Raw genomic sequence first — 21,163 nt, 5'->3', positions numbered from 1 at the left:
GTCCTGTTTCTTCAGCTGCTGTGTGTGTAAAGAAGGAGTCCATCTATCCCAGGAGAGGGACCCCTATCCCGACTATGTCACAATATATATATATATATATAAAATTTATGTTTAGAATTCTATACATATCTTATATGCAACATATATATCTGCAAATATATTATGTCAGGCTTACAGTACTGACTTCAGTGTGATGGATAGTGTAGGACCTGCAGAAAGTGGGGTCCCGTGATGTGGGCTGCGGGCTTAAATGCATTGATCAATCCATGAACTAAATCCCCATTATTTATTTACTTATTTATACATCATTGTGAGTGTTTAAACATGGTGAGTGCTGGGTTTTCTGTTTTTATTTATTTAAGCAATGTGGTCATAGGCCACTTGCACCCCAGTCCTGGGAATGGCGAGTGCAGGTCTGCCCCCCCAATCTAGGAGTGGCGAGTGCAGTGGATTTCTGACTTTGTTTATGCGGTTAATTTTTATTAACCTTTTGTGATCATAGCTTTCTCATGCACCCCATGTGCAAACTCGCTTATATTAACCTGTGTCAGCTGTCTTTTTGGTAGTGTGATAGAAGCTATGTCAGGTGACTGCCTTACCTTTAAAAGTCATTAGCTGGCAGGTGAGCTTTAAACCAGGTAACATTTTTTCAGTCTAAACTATGTGATAGCAGCTAACAGGTTTCCATCAGTGTGACGGATAGTGTAGGACCTGCAGAAAGTGGGGTCCCGTGATGTGGGCTGCGGGCTTAAATGCATTGATCAATCCATGAACTAAATCCCCATTATTTATTTACTTATTTATACCTCATTGTGAGTGTTTAAACATGGTGAGTGCTGGGTTTTCTGTTTTTATTTATATATTGTGACACAGTCAGGTTAGGGGGTCCCTCTCCTGGGTAGAGGACTCCTTCCTTACACACACACACAGCAGCAGGGAAGCAGCACACCAGTCTGGATGCAAGTACAAGCTGGTCGGCGCCAGTCTTTATTGTACAATGTCAGAAACAAACATAAAGAAAACATAAACATAAATCCTAGCCCTGTCGGGGCACTAACTTCACAGGTAGTTCCCTCACTACCCGAACCTGGCAGGGCCTAATGCCCTCACCAGCAACAAGGGTACAGCACAACACTTACAGTTAGGTTTTCAAGTGTCTCTGAGCAAACTCCCTGTCTACTCTCCCAGGTGAGACAATCAGCCCTCAACACACTAGGCTTATATTGGCCACTCTCAGGTGGAAACCCTAACAACCTGTTACCAGGCTGCGAGAACCAAAACCTGGAGTGGCTGTGGGTGGAGGCTTCCCTCTCCTCTCACCCACAACCCCCAGGTCCAAAACCGGCTTTTCAAAAAGCCGAAACTCAAGCCTGCTACACTGCAGACTTTCTCCTGGGGGTTTAAAACACATAAGACAGGAATCTGGGACAAATGTACCTGCACAGACCACTTTACCAATGATCCTATCACATATCCCCCCCCTTTGTTTGACCTGTGGGGCGGAACAACTGAAGCCCCCAAACAATGAGCGTGTGACAACGTGTCAGCATTGGCCAGCTGGCTTCCTGGCCTGTGTTCCACTGAAAATTTTAAAGTTTGTAACGCCAAGAACCATCTCGGAATTCTCGCATTACTGTCCTTATTTTCGGACATCCACTTCAAAGGGGCATGGTCAGTGATCAATTGAACTTTCTTCCAACCAAGTAGTACCTGAGAGCCTCTAACGCCCACTTTATGGCCAATGCCTCCTTCTCCACTGTGGCATAGTTTCTCTCATGTACATTCAACTTTCTGCTTAGATAGAAAATAGGGTGTTCCTCACCCTCCTTGTTCTGGGACAGGACCGCTCCTATACCTACTTCTGATGCATCGGTTTGAACTATGAATTCCCTTTCAAAATTAGGAGTCATCAGGACTGGTTGGGAACACAACGCTACTTTCAACTCCTGAAAAGCTTTTTCTGCCTCAGGACTCCATTCTACCATGACTTTTTGTTTGCCTTTGGTCAGGTCAGTCAGTGGGACTGCCATGGTGGCAAAGTTGGGTATAAACCTCCTGTAGTACCCCATAATTCCCAAGAAGGCTCTCACCTGCTTCTTATTCAGAGACCTTGGCCAGTTTTGTATGGCATCAACTTTATTGAGCTGAGGCTTTATCAGGCCTCTGCCAATGGTGTATCCCAGATATTTTACTTCCTCCATGCCTAGACAACACTTTTTTGGGTTGGCTGTCAAACCTGCCTTATAGATGGAGTCCAAAACTGCTTGTACCCTGGGTAAGTGAGACTGCCATTCAGGACTATGAATGACCACGTCATCCAGATAAGCAGCCGCATACCGTCTATGGGGCCTTAGAATCCTGTCCATAATTCTTTGGAAGGTAGCAGGTGCCCCATGTAGCCCGAAGGGCAACATCTTGTACTGAAACAAGCCCTCTGGCGCTGAAAAAGCTGTCTTTTGTTTGGCGCTCTCGGTTAACGGTACTTGCCAATACCCTTTGGTTAGGTCAAGAGTGGTTAAATACCTTGCCGTCCCTAGTCTCTCAATCAACTCATCCACTCTTGGCATCGGGTAGGCATCGAATTTTGAAACACTGTTCAACTTTCGGAAGTCATTGCACAAACGCACACTCCCGTCGGGCTTTGGAATCAACACAATGGGACTTGACCATTCACTATGTGATTCTTCAATAACCCCTAACTCTAGCATATTTTTAATTTCTTTCGACACCGATTCTCTTTGTGATTCTGGCAACCTATAGGGCTTTAGATTAACTTTGACCCCTGGGTCAGTGTCATGTTTAATGACCGAGGTTTTCCCGGGTACGTCAGAGAACAGCACCCTATTTCTGATCAAAAACTCCTTGACCTCTTGTTGTTGAATTGCCGACAGGGTTTTTGCCACTGTCACTTCGGGAACTAAGGGCCCTGGATTTACTAGAGGGGTTCGGACGGCCGACAGTGCCGTTCTATCTTTCCAGGGCTTAACAGATTTATATGGTATATCTGTTCCGGCTTTCTTTTCCCCGGCTGGTAAACTTTGTAATTGACTTGCCCCACTCTTTCTAAGATTTCAAAGGGCCCTTGCCATTTAGCCAAAAGTTTATTTTCCACAGTGGGAGCCAATACTAACACTCTGTCCCCAGGAGCAAAGCTGCGTGACCTAGCATTGCGGTTGTATACCCTCTGCTGTGCCTGTTGAGCCTGTTCCAGGTGCTCTCTCACTATCGGCACTACCGCAGCAATTCTCTCCTGCATTTGAGAAACATACTCAATCACGGTTTTGTAAGGGCATTGCCCCTCCCATGTCTCTTTGGCAATGTCTAGTAACCCCCTTGGGTGTCTCCCATACAACAAGTCGAAGGGTGAAAACCCGGTGGAGGACTGGGGAACTTCTCTTATGGCCAACAATAAATACGGCAATAAGTAATCCCAATCCCTACCATCCTTGTCGACCACTTTCCTAAGCATGTGTTTTAACGTCTTGTTAAACCTCTCGACCAGCCCATCGGTTTGGGGGTGATAAACCGAAGTTCTTAACTGTTCAATTTTGAACAGGCGACATAACTCTTTCATGACTTTTGACATAAACGGTGTACCCTGGTCAGTTAGTATCTCCTTGTGTATACCCAGCCTGCTAAAGACATGAACTAGCTCTCTGGCAATGGTCTTGGTTGACGTATTGCGCAACGGAATCGCTTCTGGGTACCTGGTAGCGTAATCCATTATGACCAGAATATACTGGTGTCCCCTGGCAGACTTCATTAAGGGTCCAACCAAATCCATCGCTATTCTTTCAAACGGCACCTCTATAATAGGCAATGGAACTAGTGGACCCTTAAAATGTGGCCTGGGAGCATGATACTGACACTCAGGGCAGGATGCACAAAAGTCAGACACCTCTTTATGAAGCCCGGGCCAGAAAAACCTCTGCATTATTCGCTCAGTGGTTTTCTCTACCCCTAGATGGCCTGCCGTTATATGACCATGGGCCAGATCCAACACTGTTCTTCTGTAGGCTTTGGGAACTATTAGTTGTTCCACAATATCTTCCCCCTTCTTAGTCACCTGATATAACAAATCCTGACACATTGCCATGTGGGGATAGGACAAAGGACTATCAGGGTCTACGGGTTTACCATCAACTACTTTTACATTCTCCCTGGCTTTTACCAAAGTAGGGTCATTCAACTGCTCCACGGCAAAGACCTCTCTTCTGACCTCTAAATCAGGCAGACGATCACCTGGCCCAACAACACTTCCCACCTCAATGGGAGGCACATCAGTTGGCGGGCCACCGTCACATTCCGCATTCTCTAGTTCGCCAACTATAGTGGAAAAGGGAATAACTCTGACTCAGAAGAAACTCCCTCCTCCACTACATCGACAACCTTCTCGAAAGGATCGGGGTTGTTCACCTCTGGAACAAAACGGCTTTCCCACAACTTTCAGAAGTGAGCAAAGTCTCTCCCCAATATTGCATCGTACACCAGACCATGCACCAAACCCCCAAAAACTATAGCAGAGCCACATGGTGTCTCGATGTTCACCTCTGCCGTAACATAATATCGAGTATCCCCATGTATGCAGGTCACACCAACAGTTTTCCCTGTATGCCTCAAGGGCTTCACCAGCTCAGCTTTTATAAGTGTTACCAAGCTACCAGAGTCTAACAGTGCCTCTACTCGGTTGCCATCTACAGTGAGTACACACATGTGCTTATCAGTCTCATCCTGCCGGTCAGCCGTACAGGCTGTCTGTGCAAAGAAAGACCCCCTGCGGGAGACATGAGCAGTATCACATTGCATAGGTTCAGTTGTAAGTGAACAATTAGCGGCAATACGGCCGAAGCCACCACATCGGAAACACTGAGTCATATTAATGTCTAGTCGTTTACGGGGCAAGAACCTTCCTGGCCTGGCAGGCCTGTCTCCAGGTTCTACACCCTCAGTCTTAGGTACATTCCACCGCCCAGCACCCTTCTCCCCTGGAACAGTCTTACCAGTGTCTGTGGGAGTTCGCCGGTGCGCCATCGGGGCTCGGTGGGGCATACTCATCAGCTCCTCAGCCGCCACGTACCTCTCCACCAGCTCGACCAACTGGTCCGCGGACTTAGGGTCTGCATGGCTCACCCACTTGCGCAGAGTCACAGGTAATGATCGCAGGTACCGGTCCATCACGACCCTTTCCACGATCTGTGGTCTCGTCAGCGTCTCGGGCTGTAGCCATTTTGAGGACAGATGGACGAGGTCATGCATCTGTGAACGTGGAGGCTTGTCCTTATGGAACTCCCAGCAGTGGACCCGTTGGGCACGAACAAAGGTGGTGACTCCCAAGCGAGTTAGGATCTCCTGTTTTAGTTTTTTATAGTCCTTGGCATCAGCCAGGCATAAGTCGAAATATGCTTTTTGTGGCTCCCCAGACAAAAAAGGTGCCACCAGACTTGCCCACTGCTCCTTGGGCCAAGTCTTCCTTTCGGCCGTTCTTTCAAATGCGGCGAGATAGGCCTCCACATCATCGCCCGAAGTCATGTTTTGGAGGAAGTGACTGGCTCGTACGGAGTGAGTGGTGGTGGGAGGACCAGTATTAACATCTCTGGGCCGGGCAACCACGTGCTGTACCACCTCTCTTATGGCCTGGCTGTTTTCCGCTAAGGCCTGGCGGGTTTCCTCAATGGCGACCTGTTGAAGTCTGTTAGTCTCCTGCTGAGCTCTGGTAGATTCCTGCTGAGCTCTGGTAGATTCCTGCTGAGCTGCTGTAGCTTGGAGCAAGGCCTTAATAATTTCCTCCATTTTGTCCTGGGGTGTAGATTGGAAGCTGAACCTTGCCTCTCTGAGCATTGGCTGATGCCTCCTCTATGGGACTCCAAGGACACAGTGTTATTTCCACACTCACAAATTGGGTGTCTGTCCCTTTAATTTTTAAATGGAAAGTTTTCCTCTTGCTGCAACTTCAGTGTGTGTGGTTGCCCGCATTCTCCACCATATTGTGACACAGTCAGGTTAGGGGGTCCCTCTCCTGGGTAGAGGACTCCTTCCTTACACACAAACAGCAGCAGGGAAGCAGCACACCAGTCTGGATGCAAGTACAAGCTGGTCGGCGCCAGTCTTTATTGTACAATGTCAGAAACAAACATAAAGAAAACATAAACATAAATCCTAGCCCTGTCGGGGCACTAACTTCACAGGTAGTTCCCTCACTACCCGAACCTGGCAGGGCCTAATGCCCTCACCAGCAACAAGGGTACAGCACAACACTTGCAGTTAGGTTTTCAAGTGTCTCTGAGCAAACTCCCTGTCTGCTCTCCCAGGTGAGACAATCAGCCCTCAACACACTAGGCTTATATTGGCCACTCTCAGGTGGAAACCCTAACAACCTGTTACCAGGCTGCGAGAACCAAAACCTGGAGTGGCCGTGGGTGGAGCCCTCCCTCTCCTCTCACCCACAACCCCCAGGTCCCAAAAAGGCTTTTCAAAAAGCCAAAACTCAAGCCTGCTACACTGCAGACTTTCTCCTGGGGGTTTAAAACACATAAGACAGGAATCTGGGACAAATGTACCTGCCACAGACCACTTTACCAATGATCCTATCACAATATATATATATATATATATATAATTTATGTTTAGAATTCTATATATATCTTATATGCAACATATATATCTGCAAATATATTATGTCAGGCTTACAGTACAAGTCTTGTTGCCTTATCACTAAAGGCCAAAATTATCAATACTAGTTCTAACAATTATATACTTCATATAAAAATATTTATACATACGGTATGTCTCTGACTGGCTCTTGTGTTAAGACATGGTGGGCGTGTTTCAGACCAAGTCGCTATCTGCGTACGCTCGCTAGATGCGTATGCAAAATTTTCAGAGTGACGCCACGGGAAACGATCGCTTGCCAAGGCATAAGCACGCCCACCATGTCTTAACGAGCGGTCACTTTGTTTGAGCGTATGCCCAATCGCAAAAGCAAAGCCGCCCACCAGCACACGTCATCTCCTGGATTTGTATTAAAACATTGGTACATCGAGAACCATCATATGCTAACACAGTGCTTGCGGGAGCTTTACCCTACCGCAAGCATTGCATGGAAATAAGGTTAAAAAAATGGCAAGTGACGTGTACTATGATGCTGCCTGTTAATTATGCATGCCTCTGAAAACGACATTGAAACACTCTGGCACACCTGCGTTCGCATCTCCAACCCACCGTTATTAGTGTGCTGCCCCTGTTACCACCCACAAACGGCCTCTCCTGTCACTCATTACCCTGGGCTGCCTTTGCTGAGCGAGCGAGAGGGTTGCAAACGCATTGTGTAGTTCGCGCACGCGCACAACAAAGCATATGCATGCGCATACGCCAAACATTGGGCCGCGTGCGAGCGCACAGCGCGAGCAAGCGGCTCTGAATCAGGCCCTAAGATATTTAAAGGAGACTACAGTATGTCTCTACAGTCCAAAAAAATATGTCTATATTATTTTATAATTGTTTATTGTAACTTTGTTAAACATTCATTATTGTAAAATCAGCTCATTTATGGCAAATTATGTTAAAATAATGAGTGCAAAATTGGATATTATGTTAAAATCCATCTATTCCAAGGAAATAACATTCTTTGATTCAATGGTATAAGAACATTTTATTGTACCAGAAATGTTTAGGGGGAGATTTGCCAAAGCTTGGAGAAAGTTAAAAAGCAAAGAGATAAAGTACAAACCAGTCAGCTTCTAACTTCTAATTTCAAACACAGCATGACATTTGAAGCTGATTGGTTGGTACTTTATCGCTATTAAATCTTTAATAAATTACCCCCTCAGCTATAGTTACTTAAATGTTTATTCATTCCTCTTTCATCATCTGCATAAATAAAATGCATATATATATATATGGTCGGGTTGGGTGTGAAATCCCGGCTGTCGGGATGCCGCTGTTCAAAATACCGACAGCGGCATCCCGACACCCAGAATCCAGACACCCATAAGAATGGCTGGTATTTTCCCAACTCCTAACCTAACCCCTACCCTAACCCCTCATCCCTAGTGCCTAAGCCTAATCCTCCTCCCTAGTGCCTAAACCTAATCTCCCCCTCCCCGCACCCTAATCCTAACACTCCCTCCCCAGGGCTTAACCCTAACCCTCCCCCTAATGCCTAACCCTAACCCCGCACCCTAATGCTAACCTCCCCCTAACACCCCGATACTTACCTTCGGGATGCCGACTATTGGGATATTGGTATATCCCAATAGTCTGTATTTAGACCATCAGCATCCTGCACGCCGGGATGCTGACTACATCCCTATCTGGTTATATAAAGCAAATATTGCTGCATTACAAAAATATTCAGTAGATGTCCTTGTGTTTTATATGAAGGACAGCAAAGGCCATGACAAGCATGTCAGGGGCGTCTTAAGAGAGGAGGGGGCCTGTGTGCACTCTCCGTGCGGGACTACCTCCTCTCTCCCCGGTGGCCAGCAGCCGACTGACGCGACTGGCCAGCCACCGGAGCCTTAGTACACTCCGGGCACTAGAGTGTGCCCAGAGTCTACCGTGCATGCACAAAACGCCGTAAAAATAGCCGCAGTGGCCATTTTCCGGCGTTCTGTGCATGCGCAGTAGACTCTGGGCACTAGAGTGTGCCCGGAGTCTACTGCGCATGCGTAGAACACTGGAAAAATGGCCGCAGCTGCCATATTCCAGTGTTCTGAGCAGTGCTGACACCCGACACGGGACCACGGACAGGTCAGTTTAAAATAATATGGGTGCAGGACATGTGGTGCGGGGACCCCCCTGCACCCGGGGGCCCATGTGCCCCGCACACACTGCACCCATTGTAGATACGCCACTGCAGCATGTATTTGTTTTAACACAGAAGCAAATTACAATTATGTCCTATGTTCTTTATTGGACACATTAAAACTGCCTCACTAATGTCATTGTTTTATGATATACAGTATATATATACACACACACACACTATTATATTGGTACATATTGAAGTAATCAGTGCTCTAGAATTTTAATTTTGTTTATTGTAACTTTCTTATAATTGTGATACACTTAAACAGTTTTGACCCTTAGTCTAGACAGGATATTCCATAATTCCATAGATTCCCCTCTGTTGCAAAGACAGCATTAACCTTTTCCCTCGCATGCTCTCATTGCTTACCACTCATCATCACCATGCCAGGCTATTTGATTCCTGACACTTTCGCAAACAATTCAATTGGACAGAAACGCTCACTGGGTGGTTGACAGAAGATAATCTTTCAGCAGCCGCCAATCGCAGAGAGACCACCCTTCCTTTTTCTTTCCCTTTACTATCTTTCCTTTTATGTTCTTTCTAGTCCATTGCCTTCAATATAAGAGATGGCTTTAACACTGACTATGCAGTGAATGGTTAATGGCCAGGCGCTACTAATTATTGATTCCAGCACAGTAACTAATGTAAAATCAGTGAGAGAGTTGTCAGAATAAGTTCCTCTATGGAAATAGTTCAGAAGCAATAAAACAAACAGATACAAACATAGGCTTCTGTGGAGATATTTATCTAAGCTAAACGGAAAACATTCTGCTGTGTTTAAAATTGTCTTCAATTATGTAAACTTTGTTATCATTTGGATTATAAAAACCATGGAAATAGTTATAGCATCAGTAAGCATTGCATGTATATCCAAAAACATTGAGAATAGGGGCCTGATTCAGTAGTGACTACAGTTGCAACTATGGCCCTCATTCAGAGCCGTACGCTCTGAGCAGAGCGCACTCTCTGAATGAGGGCCGGCCTCCATGAAAATGGAGCGTCCTCCTGGATGCTCGTATAGCTGTGGGTCACCACCCACAGGCTATACGAGCGTGCAGTTTGATGGCCGCGATGGTCTTGACCATCGCGACCATCGAAACTGCGAGCCGGAGCCTGCGGTTGAGGTTTTCAACCGCAAGCTCCGGAGTGATTTTGGCTCTATCAGAGCCAAAATCACTCCCACTGACATCACTAGTGATGTCAGTGGGCCGGCTTCTGACGGGAGGCGTTCCCGTGGGAACGCCCCCGTCAGGGAGGCACGCCCCCGGCACGCCTACCAAAGGGGGCGTGCTGTCAATCAACATCGACAGCACGCCCCCTTTGATCAGACACAACGAGCGAAGGACTTTCCTTCGCTCGTCGCGTCTGGCGCATGCGCACGACGGAGCTCCCTCCGTCGTGCGCATGCTCAGTCCAGAACATCGACCCACTTGCGAGCGGACAGCCGCTCGCGAGTGGGTCTGAATCAGGTCCTATGTACCTAGATCGAGCGATTGTTAGCCCTTGCGCAGGCATATGCGCCACACTGTGCGCGCAGTGATCGCACTGCAATTACGCACGCAGATAATAATCGATTGAAGAGTGAGTGACAGGCCATTAGTGTTCGTGAGTGGTTAAGGGGAATGGTTGCAGAAACGTAGGCGTGCCTGTCCTTTTGAATGCTCTATCATGGGCGTGCATAAATTAACCGCTGTGATTGCTTATGCAGCTTGAGAGGTCAGAGCTGCTGTAAGTGTGCATGAGGGGCTGATGTGCCTCGATGTTACCGATGTAGACGCATGCTAGGTACTGCGGATGTGAGAAAGCAGTAGTAGGTGTCTATATGCTGGCTGAGCTGTGGCAGGCATTACCATATATTTGCAGCTGCATTGCATGCGATTAGCCAGCTGCAATTGCAATCCATTCTGAATCAGGCCCTAGGACAGTATAAAACAGCTCCAGTAGAAAAAAAACAGGGTCCAACAATACATGGAGCTCTGTGGCTGTTGTCTTTTCATTTAATCCACTTTGTTTCTCCCGTGTAGCTGTTAAACAGAAAATGGTTCCCTGAAGCTAGAAAAGACATAAGAATCATTAGGTAATTTACCAGAAATGCTTTTTTGTTTGTTTTATGTATTACACACTTGGATGAAACACAGTAGTGACAATTTAAATATGCAAACAGTATAATCTCACAACAATCTTCTCATCCAGTGGTGGCAATAATCTGTATAATAAGAGAGGAAGTGTGTGTGCCTGTCTGTCTGTCTGCCTGTCTGTTTGTCCTTTTTGTATGGCCAGAGTTTTGGACCTAGTTCCACCAAGTTTGACAAGGATTAGGTCTTTGCCTAGGTTTGAACTTCATCAGGGCCACACACGCTCACACAATCAATAAAAGGGGTGACACTTAAGTTTCCAAGATGGCTCCAGTGGAAATTGGCAGTCTGTCAAAAACCTGTGTAAAAGCTACAAAAGTGTACTTTTAAGCTCACAGGCTGAGCAAACGTTATGACTCATGCAAGTTCATATTAAATCCATAGTTAGTCCTTTTTAAAGTGACCATATATATTAGTCAACCCTCTGTGTTTGCATGCAAGGTCGTAAACTAGAATTTTGTGGGCCACATAGCAGGATCATAAAAGGGCCCACCAAGAGGTAAAAAAAAACATCCATTTGTCTCCACACAGAGCCAATTCATGTTATGCCACATACAGCCAATTCAGCTTATGCCACACATTAGTACCCTTTATACACATTATGCCACGCAGTAGTAGTGCCCTTTATACATTATGCCACATAGTAATGCCCTTTACACATTATACCACACATAAATTGACAAATTATGTCACATAGTAGTAGTGCCCCAAATAACACATTATTCCATACATTAGTAATGTCCCTTACACATTAAACCACACAGTAATGCCCCTTATAACATTATGCCACACAGTAATGCCCCTTACACATTACCAAGCAACTCCTCTTCCCATGTCCCTCCAGCAGCCTCTCACCTCCCCCTTAGTGCCATCAGCATCCAGAAGGTTTGAATTTGGTGCCGGGCCACCTGCTAATTACAGCTGGTGTACTGGCAGGCAGTAGCAGACATGGACAGACATCATCAGTGTAAATTGAATCTGGTGCTGATTGCGAGCCAATCAAAGCCTGCAGACTGGCAGCCAAGCAGAAGCCGCCACTGCTGAGTGGCTAACTTTCCTCAAGCTCTGATTGCTTCGTTACTGGCGGTGCTGTCGCTCCATGTCTACCTACCGGTGTGCTAGTTGTAATCAGCTGGCGAGCCGGCACCAATCAACACCACTGACACCTGGGCCCCTTTTGGCGGTGCTAACCGGACCGGTGAATGGCAGTGCTGTCTCTCCATGTCTGCCTGCCAGTGCACAAGCTGTAATCAGCTGGTGACCCAGCACCAAATCAACACAGCTGACACCCAGGCCCCCCTCAGCGGCCCTGACTAGATCAGCTCACTTTGTGTGCATGAGTGGGTGCAAGGGGAGTGGCGGTCCACAGAGGCAGTTCAGGCACCATAGCAGCCACAGCCCTTGCACCCATGGTAGTTATGCTACTGTTTGCACGTATGTTAGCAAAGAGTGGGGTCCTTTACAGGATCAATGGAATGGGGTTATAAACAAATAAAGGCTGCAGGAGTACATCAGGGTACAGTCTTCAACCCAGGCAATGCTGGTTATCCCAGCTGGTATTTTATATATATATATATATATATAATATACATGTTGATGCTGTTTCCTGACAAAGGTGCAATAGAGCGCTGAAACGTTGAATTATACCAATGCTACTGCCATTATTTATCAAAGGGACCTGGAGTGCCGCCGATCATCTCCTTATACATTGTGTCAGCTTTAGCAGCTGATTTCACGGAGGGCACCCGGGCAAGCAAAGTATGAGGGAACCAAATGAGTGCCGAATAACCTGCTTTTATATATATATATATATATATATATATATATATTACTATATATATTACAGTGAATGTTTAGAAATTAACTGTAATACATTTGATAGTTGTCTGGAACCAGTTGGATAGCTGATATTACCAGTGATTGCCTAATGCCTGGGCCGTGTACCTTATTTTGCATTTAACAGAAACTTCATAGGCTGTGAAAAGAACAAGGGGTGAGAGATCTATATGGTTTATAGGGCAACACTAATATTTTGTGACTGAGGCTTTTCAGGGTCACATAAAACACTGAATAAATGGCTTTATGTGACTGGATTGAGTGTTGGATGCTCTAAGCTAAAAACCCTATCCTCACTGGCTGACAGTAGGCAAAATGTTTATTTAAATTAACTTCCATTTGAGTTTCTCTTCAATATCTGCCTCATTTTGTGATGTTGCCTGGCTACTGCTCCTCCATGTTAGTGAAATTATCCAGTCTGATGTCATTTCAGCACACTCCCAGTCCATTGCTGACACAGGAGGAGGAGCAATATCACAGGCACCACTGACTGACATCCACAACTCTTTTACCCCCCAAAAGGTAAGAAGTGGGGAGGTGGCATCTCCTGAGTGGTGGCATAGATCCCCTAAAGGGTACAGTATCTAGGTTACCAAGTACCATTGTGGTGCCCTCTGATGGTACATCTAGCTCTCTGCTAGTCAGGTTGACAAACTTATAGGAAACCATCTGGTGCACATACACTTAAAGTGGTTAACAAAGACTATAAACCAAATTATTTAACTTAATACAGTTAACTACTAAACATTATATACCACACATTTGCCACTTAAATGAGTGAAAAGCCATGAAAGGATGTGTTCTTAATTGGCTTAAAAAAACAACTCCCAATGTTTCTCCAAAACTTGGTATCTTCTATGACCAGGGCTGTATAACTAGGGGTGTGTGAGTCACCACACAGAGCTGAGAACCCTGTGGGCAGCACCGTCTCTGCCATAATCACTCTCCAGACATGCACACTGCAACCTGTACAGCACCTGGATGCTCCGGGAAGAGCTGTTCTTTCCAGCGCTGGTGGCCCCACCCCCCAATCATGACATCATGGCATCATACTTTCAGGGCGTGTGGCTGGCACAGGGCACCAAAAAGCCTTGTTATGTCACTGTCTAATACTGCTCATAATTACTTTGAACAATAAATTTTAAATCCTGGTTTTATGCTAAAGTTATCTAGGGCATGATTTCACTGCAGGTCTCTTTAATAGGCTATTCGGTTAGGAATTCCCATATTGGTAACAGGTGGGATAACTTCTCCAATAAGAGCCATTCTCTTTGAATAATCAAGACATTCTCTAAGCTTGACCTGTCACAGACAGAAGTAAAACAGTTGAGGAAATGTGCTCAGAGTATCACTTAATTGTATCTCCCCTCCGATGTTAAGAAAATAACATATGCCAGTGTCATAGCTTATCCATGTTATTCACAACACTACTACATTAGTGTTGATCACTGATTTTCAATGGGTTTTGGGGTAAATATTAGTTCCATCTCTTAGTGAACTCTTCTTTTTATACAATATTTTATTCATTCTTTACATACCTGGGTCAACAGCACGGCCATCAAAAAAATTTGAAGCCTATGTAAAGTAAGAAAAGTGATGTCAGATTCATATTTAGATTAAGTCTTCTGCTGCATTCATTAAATTGTAAGTTTAGGCATTATTAGACCGAAATTTACAGGTATGTTGATGGATACAATAATTAGATTTAAGTTTGTGTTTACAGCAGCGGTTCTCATCCTCAACCCTCATGTTTTCCCAACAGGCCATGTGTTGAGGATTTCTGTCTGTGGATGCAGGTGAGATAATTACTGACCCAGCAAAATAGATTAATTTACCTGTGCATGTCTAAAGAAATCCACAATACATCACTTGTTGGGGGTACTTAAGGACTAGAGTTGAGAATTGCTGGTATACAGTATGTCTCTTTGGTGCTTTTTATACTCCTTTTTAAGCAATATATACAGCATATTGTGGCTCATGTAGAATTTGATGGATTTTGTGTCTAATAGGTTGATGTATAAAGAAGTGAAAAAAGTGGAACCGTGGTGAAGTTGCACATGGCAATGCCGTAACTAGGGGTATGCAAGCAGAGCCTTCACCCCAGGGCCCTGGGGGTGGCACCACTGCCACCCTGCAAGACTTGAATTTGGCTTACAGGGTGCCATCTCTCTTCCCTATTGCTTTGATCTCTCCCTATTCCTACTGCCTCCCCCTATTCTTCCCCTCCAGTCTCTCCCTATTCCTCCCGTTATGGCCTATTCATTCCCCTGTTCCTCCCATCTGTTTTTTTCTCTTCTTCCTCCCTCACTTCTTACCTGTTTCTTCCACTTTCCACCTGTCTCTTTCTTTACTTCTCTTATCCAGTCTGTTTCATTCCCCCCTAAGGCCTTTTTGTCTACCTCCCCCTTTCTCCCTGGCTTTCTCCTCTTCCTCCCCATCTCACTGGACCCATGTTTCTCTCTCTCCTTCTTCTACCTTCCCCCTTCTGTCTTTGTCCCCTCATTCTATGACCTTATTTTATTACCTGTGTTACAAGTTACCACAGAGGGTGTTCCCAATGACATCATGGTGCAGTCATGCCCCCACACTGTAGGTTCCCTCCCAAAAGGCAGCACGAAAGTATGACATGTTTCCTGCTATTCAGCACAGCCCAGGTTGGCAGTGGCTGCAGAAACTGCCTAGTAATGGGAGGCCAAGGGGTTTCTGGTACTTAATGAAGTAAAGGAACATCATGGTGTAGAGACCACTCCACACTGTACGTTCCCATCCAGAAGTCAGCACAGTAGTGTTATGTGTCCCTGGCATTTGAAGCAGGCCAGGCTGAAGGCAGCTGCAGGAACTGTGTACTGTGTTGCATCGAGAGCTTGTTGGGTGCCTGGCTCTGGTGGGGGTAATCTCAGGACTGGCACTGTTAATCTCATAATGAGGAGGCTCTGTCTGTGTCACATGGGGAGAGGGGCTGGGCGGTAGTTAAGTGTGGGGGTGGAGAAGTACCTTCACCTTCCTCTTATGATAAGAAGGTGCAAAGTAGGGATTGGAACTGATCATTGAAGGTTAACAGCCATCAATGGTTTTGCTATTAATGGCAAAGATCTAATTTTTCTCTGCCCTCAATGGTACAGAGCTCCCTAATGTTTTTTTTATACTTGGCACCAGGAATAGGAGCCTAGCAACACCCCAATGAGACCCTCAATGCCCCACCTCTGATTAGCCCACTGCCTGGTGAGTATTAGAGCAGGGATGACCATCATTGTGTGGAACCATCAATGGTTTCCCATTCAATGCTTTCATACTATCAGGGTTAACCACCAATGGTACCATTGATGGTGATCATCGATGGTTAACCCATCTATGGCCATACCTTGGCAGAGGGCAAATTGTGTCCTTGCAGCTAGTGAGAGCTTTGAGGGGAGGGAGGGGTAGTAGCCTCCTTCCTGTCTGTTACTGCACAATTGTGGAGACAGAATTTAAGCCCAATATATATATAATAGGTACCAATCATTAGCCTGGGGGCGAAGTTGCTGCTGCCAAGCTTCCAAAAAAGGATTTGTTGATATGCCACATAGTCCCATGCCTAGGGTGTTAGGGAAGCACCATGGCCAATTTGCATATCATTTTTTTAAGTAAGTGAAACAATTTTAATACACTATTGTAGTACGGAACATGTCATTTGCACCATTGTAGGTCCTTTTATTTCTTTGAGCTGTCAACAAATATTTTTTTCCATGCAAACTAAAGGCAGACTTACAGTGGGGTGTCCTGGTAAAAGGTTTGAATTTTCATTAGAGTGGTTATTATTGTTAGTCAAATCTTGTTTATTGGTGCTAGTGAAAAACAAAAGAATAATGAATCAGTTATATTGGGAACACAATTTTAATGCATATAAATAAAATGTATACATTTAAATGTAAACAATACCATGAATGCCTCCACATAGAATACTGTCTTCTTTTGTCTGATACTATTCTATTCCTAAATGATTGAAATTTTGTTCTATAGCATTTCCAAATGGTACTTGGAAGGGATTGAAAATATACATCTACTAATCTACTGATTCGGGTACAGTTTTTTGTAGAAGGATAAGGCTAAACCTAACAGTTTTTTATTTTTCAAATGTAAGTGTGTACATAAAAAAAGAAGGGGGTGGTACTAAAGAGAATTTAAGTTTACTGTTTCCCACATGATCATTTTAATAAACATCCACAGTATGACTGTGTACTTGTACTCATAAAGGAGAATTGCTCAAGTGCACATTTTGCAATTGATATACAGTATAAATGTACAAGTAAGTTAATGACTTAAACTCATGGAATTTATATGTTCTGTTTTAAAAACAGATATACAGTATGTCTCTCCAGCAGTGATATGTTAGATATAATACTGTAATAACCCCAAGCTTAGAACTTGGCATGTCATGCATTCCCTATGGTTTATTCACTAAGACTTTCCTCTGCATGGGTCTCCAAAGCAACTATCTTATATTCTGCTTTCCATTTTCCCTGCTCATTGTAAAATATTATCTGTTAATTATGGTGCTGATCATTATCCTTTGTTTCTAATATGAGAAAGCAGATGAGAGATGTGATACTGCATCAATCTTGTTAATACTGTATATAGTCTTCATGTTTAAATGTTGATTGTTAAATGTTAAGTACAACTGTACAATACTGTATATTTATACCCAGGAACTATGTATGTAAATATATGTATTGCTTACCTTTCATTGTTTAATATCTTGTCAGAAAAATTGGATGGTTTAGGGTTTTGGTATCCTCGACACAAAGGAAAAAATTTGGCATATTTTGGGACACTGTTAAAAAGTAATGAAGACATTATATAGGGCAGAATAGAGGAAAATAAAAACATTTTAATAGTTACTACACATTTGCTGTTAAACATAGCTGAGTTTTTAACTACAGAATAGTGGATCTAAATGGTTCACTTACCATAAAATAAAAATAGTTCAATAAGAAAAAGCATTGTAACTCTTACAAATGTATATACAACATTTTCCAGGACCCAAAGAAAAAACAATGGGGTGATTCAGAGATGAACGCTAATCGCATCGCTGGTGCATCTTTGGATGCAACATTGCAGATCACGGTGCTGTGTTCAAAGAAGCAGCACTCAGATCGTGATGGTCACAGCCATTGTCCATCTGAATAAGCCTTCGCTTACTCATACTGGCTGCTGGAACTGCCCTGCTGGTGTCAAGAAATCTGTGTCGGAAGATGCCGACCTTGACCTCGGCATGCCTACAAAACAGGGGTAAAGGGATAAATTAGCTACACTGTAGATAGACAGTCAAAAGATCAACACTAGATGATCAACGTGCAAATAGTCAACAGGTTTAATGGTCGACAGGGTCAAATGGTCAACAGTTAATAGGTAAACATGGACTTAGCTCGACAGGGTGAAAAGGTCGAAATAGTCAAGAGGTAGACACATAAATAGTCGACAATAAAGGTTGCCACATGATTTTTCATGATATTTAGGATTAGGGTTAGGATTAGGGTTAGGTTAGGCACATAGTGAAAGGATAGGGTAGGCTGCAGAAGGGGACAGTAAGAGTTAAGCACTAGGAGGAGGGTTAGGTTAGGAGTTAGGCACTGGGGGGGAGGGTTAGAGTTAGGATGTGGATTAGTGTTAAAATAACTAAAAAAAATGTGTCTACCTTTTCTGTGTTGACCTTTTGACCATGTCAACCATAGGACACTGTTGACCTTAGTCCATGTCGACCATTTAACAGTTGACCTTTTGACCCTCTCAACCATTTGACCCTATCTACTTATTGCCTGTCTACTAATTGGTGTGTATATTTTGACTGTCTATCTAAATACTGTAGATTTTTCAATCCACACCCCAAAATGGGGAAGACACATACCCATTTTGTAAAACCCCCTTCGGCCCCAAATCGACTACAGCCTGTCAATTAGGCGGTGGTTTTGAGAACACTAAGAGTGATCTTGCAGGACCTGTTCTGCACATGCGTGCAAAAATTAGCCACTGTGGCATACACAGCTTGTGTACTCACTGTGTGTGACGAGGTTAGCAATTTCTGAGTAAGGTCAGGCCTGTTGCAATTGTGCGTGCCGGGCCGATGTTACTTTATGTTCCCAATGTATACTCAGGACTGTGAGGTATAACAGATGTGAGATAGCGGTATTGGGCGGCAGTGGGCGTCTCTATGTTGGATGTGTGACGGCTTTACGATTGCATTAATTTTCATATTTTTGCAGCAGACCTGCATGTGTAACCACAGCCGTGATTATAGTAGCGATCTGTGATGAATCAGGCCCTTAGAGGGGTTTCCAGTAGCTCCCCTATCCTCCAATCACCGCCACCACTTCCTATAGTTCAACAGCCAGAGTTACTACATAGTCCACCTTCAGAAGGCATTTTTTAAATATTACAAAACTAAAAGGTGGGCGGATTCTAAATGTATCACACGTCTCTCACTTTGTTGCAAGGGTAGGGCCATGTGCAGTTTATCACCGCAATGCACAGCCCCTACATCTTTCCTAATAGCCCTGCAGAAACAGAATTGTCAGATTGTGGTTGCCCCAATGTGCTACAGGAAAGAAGATGGACAAGAAAAAATGGACAGGAAGAGAGTAACAAAAAAAGACAGGGAGGGCCAGTAAAGAGATTTAGAATGGGAATTAAGCAACACCGAGTCAGATAAATTAGATAAAAAAGGAGTGTATAAATGGAATGAAATAGGTATAAGAGCAGGAAAATGGAAGAAGGGAGAAAGTATTTTCAAAGAAAGGGGAACTCTTCCTCCACACCATGGGCCATGCGTGTCTATTACCAGAGGGAATGTACATTAAACAGCACTTGTCTGACCCCCATCTCTACTCATATGAGTGGCACATGGTGTTGACTTTTACTTTTTCCCCAGACCACCTCTGATTCCTTCCTTCTTTTATGTGTGTGTCTGTCTTTCATCCCCCCAACTTGCTTATGTTTCTGTCATCTCCCACCATCTCTGTTACTCCTTTGTATTTGTCTCTTTATTTTTGCGTGTGTATCACTCTGTCTTCCTACCTGTGCCTCAGTCTACTATCTATCACCAAATTATGGGTCTCTGTCCCTTTTTTCCCTCCCCATTATGGATATGTCTGTCCCCTTTGTCCTACGATTCCAATTGTGCTCTAGAAATACAGTTACAGGGATTTTCCAGTTGGCTAGTGTGAACGGATGACCTTGCTCTCGCCAAACGACCACAGATTACATTGATCCCACTGGATCTTGGGGTATTAGGGATTCCCTCTTACTGTCAGTAACTGCCTATTACTGACTCCGCCTTCTGCGCCGTGGATGGGAAACATGCTGCCATCACCAAACTCCTACAATCGGTGCTCTGAACCACTTATTTACACCCAGGATTTTACCACCACCACCTGGAACCACTTCTCCCAGGCTCCTATGTCAGCACCTGGAACCGCCATTGCTGTGTATGTGTAGACAAGCTGCAACCACACCTCCTACTTTGTGTCAGCTGATACCCAGTGATTCCTCGCAATGGACCAGGCTCTGCATGGTAGCTGGCAGAGGGCTTGAGCTTTGAGACACTGGGCTCAATCCAGAACACCATGAGAACGGAATAGCGTTTGGTGCAATTCTGTTATTGCAGGATTTAGATGCAGTTGTTGAAAAGGCAAGATGTTTATTGCTCAAATAGTCTTCTCCTTGTCTTAGGGCAGTCTTTCCCAACCTTGGTCCTCAAAGCACAATAACAGTCCAGGTTTTAGTGATATCCATGCTTGAGCACAGATGGTTAAATCAAAATAACTGAGGTACTAATTAAGACACCTGTGCTCAAGAATGGCTATCCTTAAAACCTGGACTGTTAGTGTGCCTTGAGGACCATGGTTGGGAACCCCTGGCTTAGGGGGTACATCATACAGATGTCCATAGCAGTACAATCCTTGGTGTTCAAAATGATACACCCAAACCAGGCTCGCAGGTCTTCTTTAATCTTACTCCAATAAACATTACCACAGGGGGTAAGTCCCACCTGTGGATTTTACCCAACCAAATTAAGTGCATGTGCCCAGCATGCACAAGACATGCTCACCTTTAACATTGTCCCTAAAGGACAGTGGGGAGTGGTCACTCCTCTGTTCATGAGCCCACCTGGCATGAACGTCAATGTCCAAGTGCCAGTATGTCTTGAATTTAAAAAATGTACCCAAAAAACATACTCCTAGGATTCTGCTGAGGGGGACTTGGCTACCTCCTCTACCCAAATCTGGACTCCATGACAAGGCAGACAAGATCCCCATCTAGCAGTCTACTGGCCACTGAGGGGAGTTCTTTGGAGCTCCCTGAAAATAATTAGCTGGCTGCACTGGTCAGTTCACCATGCACCTCTTCA

General features: G+C 44.6%; 1 protein-coding gene across 1 annotated transcript in view; it reads right to left on the bottom strand.

The window, feature by feature from the left end:
* Window positions 1-10,802: 10,802 nt before the first annotated feature.
* The window catches only part of LOC148529241 (cadherin-related family member 4-like), a 217,735-nt gene continuing 207,374 nt past the window's right edge, over window positions 10,803-21,163 (bottom strand). The window contains 4 exon segments of the mRNA XM_088468649.1: window positions 10,803-10,861; window positions 14,319-14,355; window positions 16,529-16,604; window positions 17,498-17,590. Of these exon segments, the coding sequence (XP_088324775.1) occupies window positions 10,803-10,861; window positions 14,319-14,355; window positions 16,529-16,604; window positions 17,498-17,590 (265 nt within the window).

The sequence above is a fragment of the Taudactylus pleione genome, unplaced genomic scaffold (assembly GCF_031769625.1).
Source record: "Taudactylus pleione unplaced genomic scaffold, aTauple2 ptg000086l, whole genome shotgun sequence".
Taxonomy (NCBI): Eukaryota; Metazoa; Chordata; class Amphibia; order Anura; family Myobatrachidae; genus Taudactylus; species Taudactylus pleione.
The sequence above is the reverse complement of the archived record's forward strand: the minus strand, read 5'-3'. Positions and strand labels throughout refer to the sequence as shown.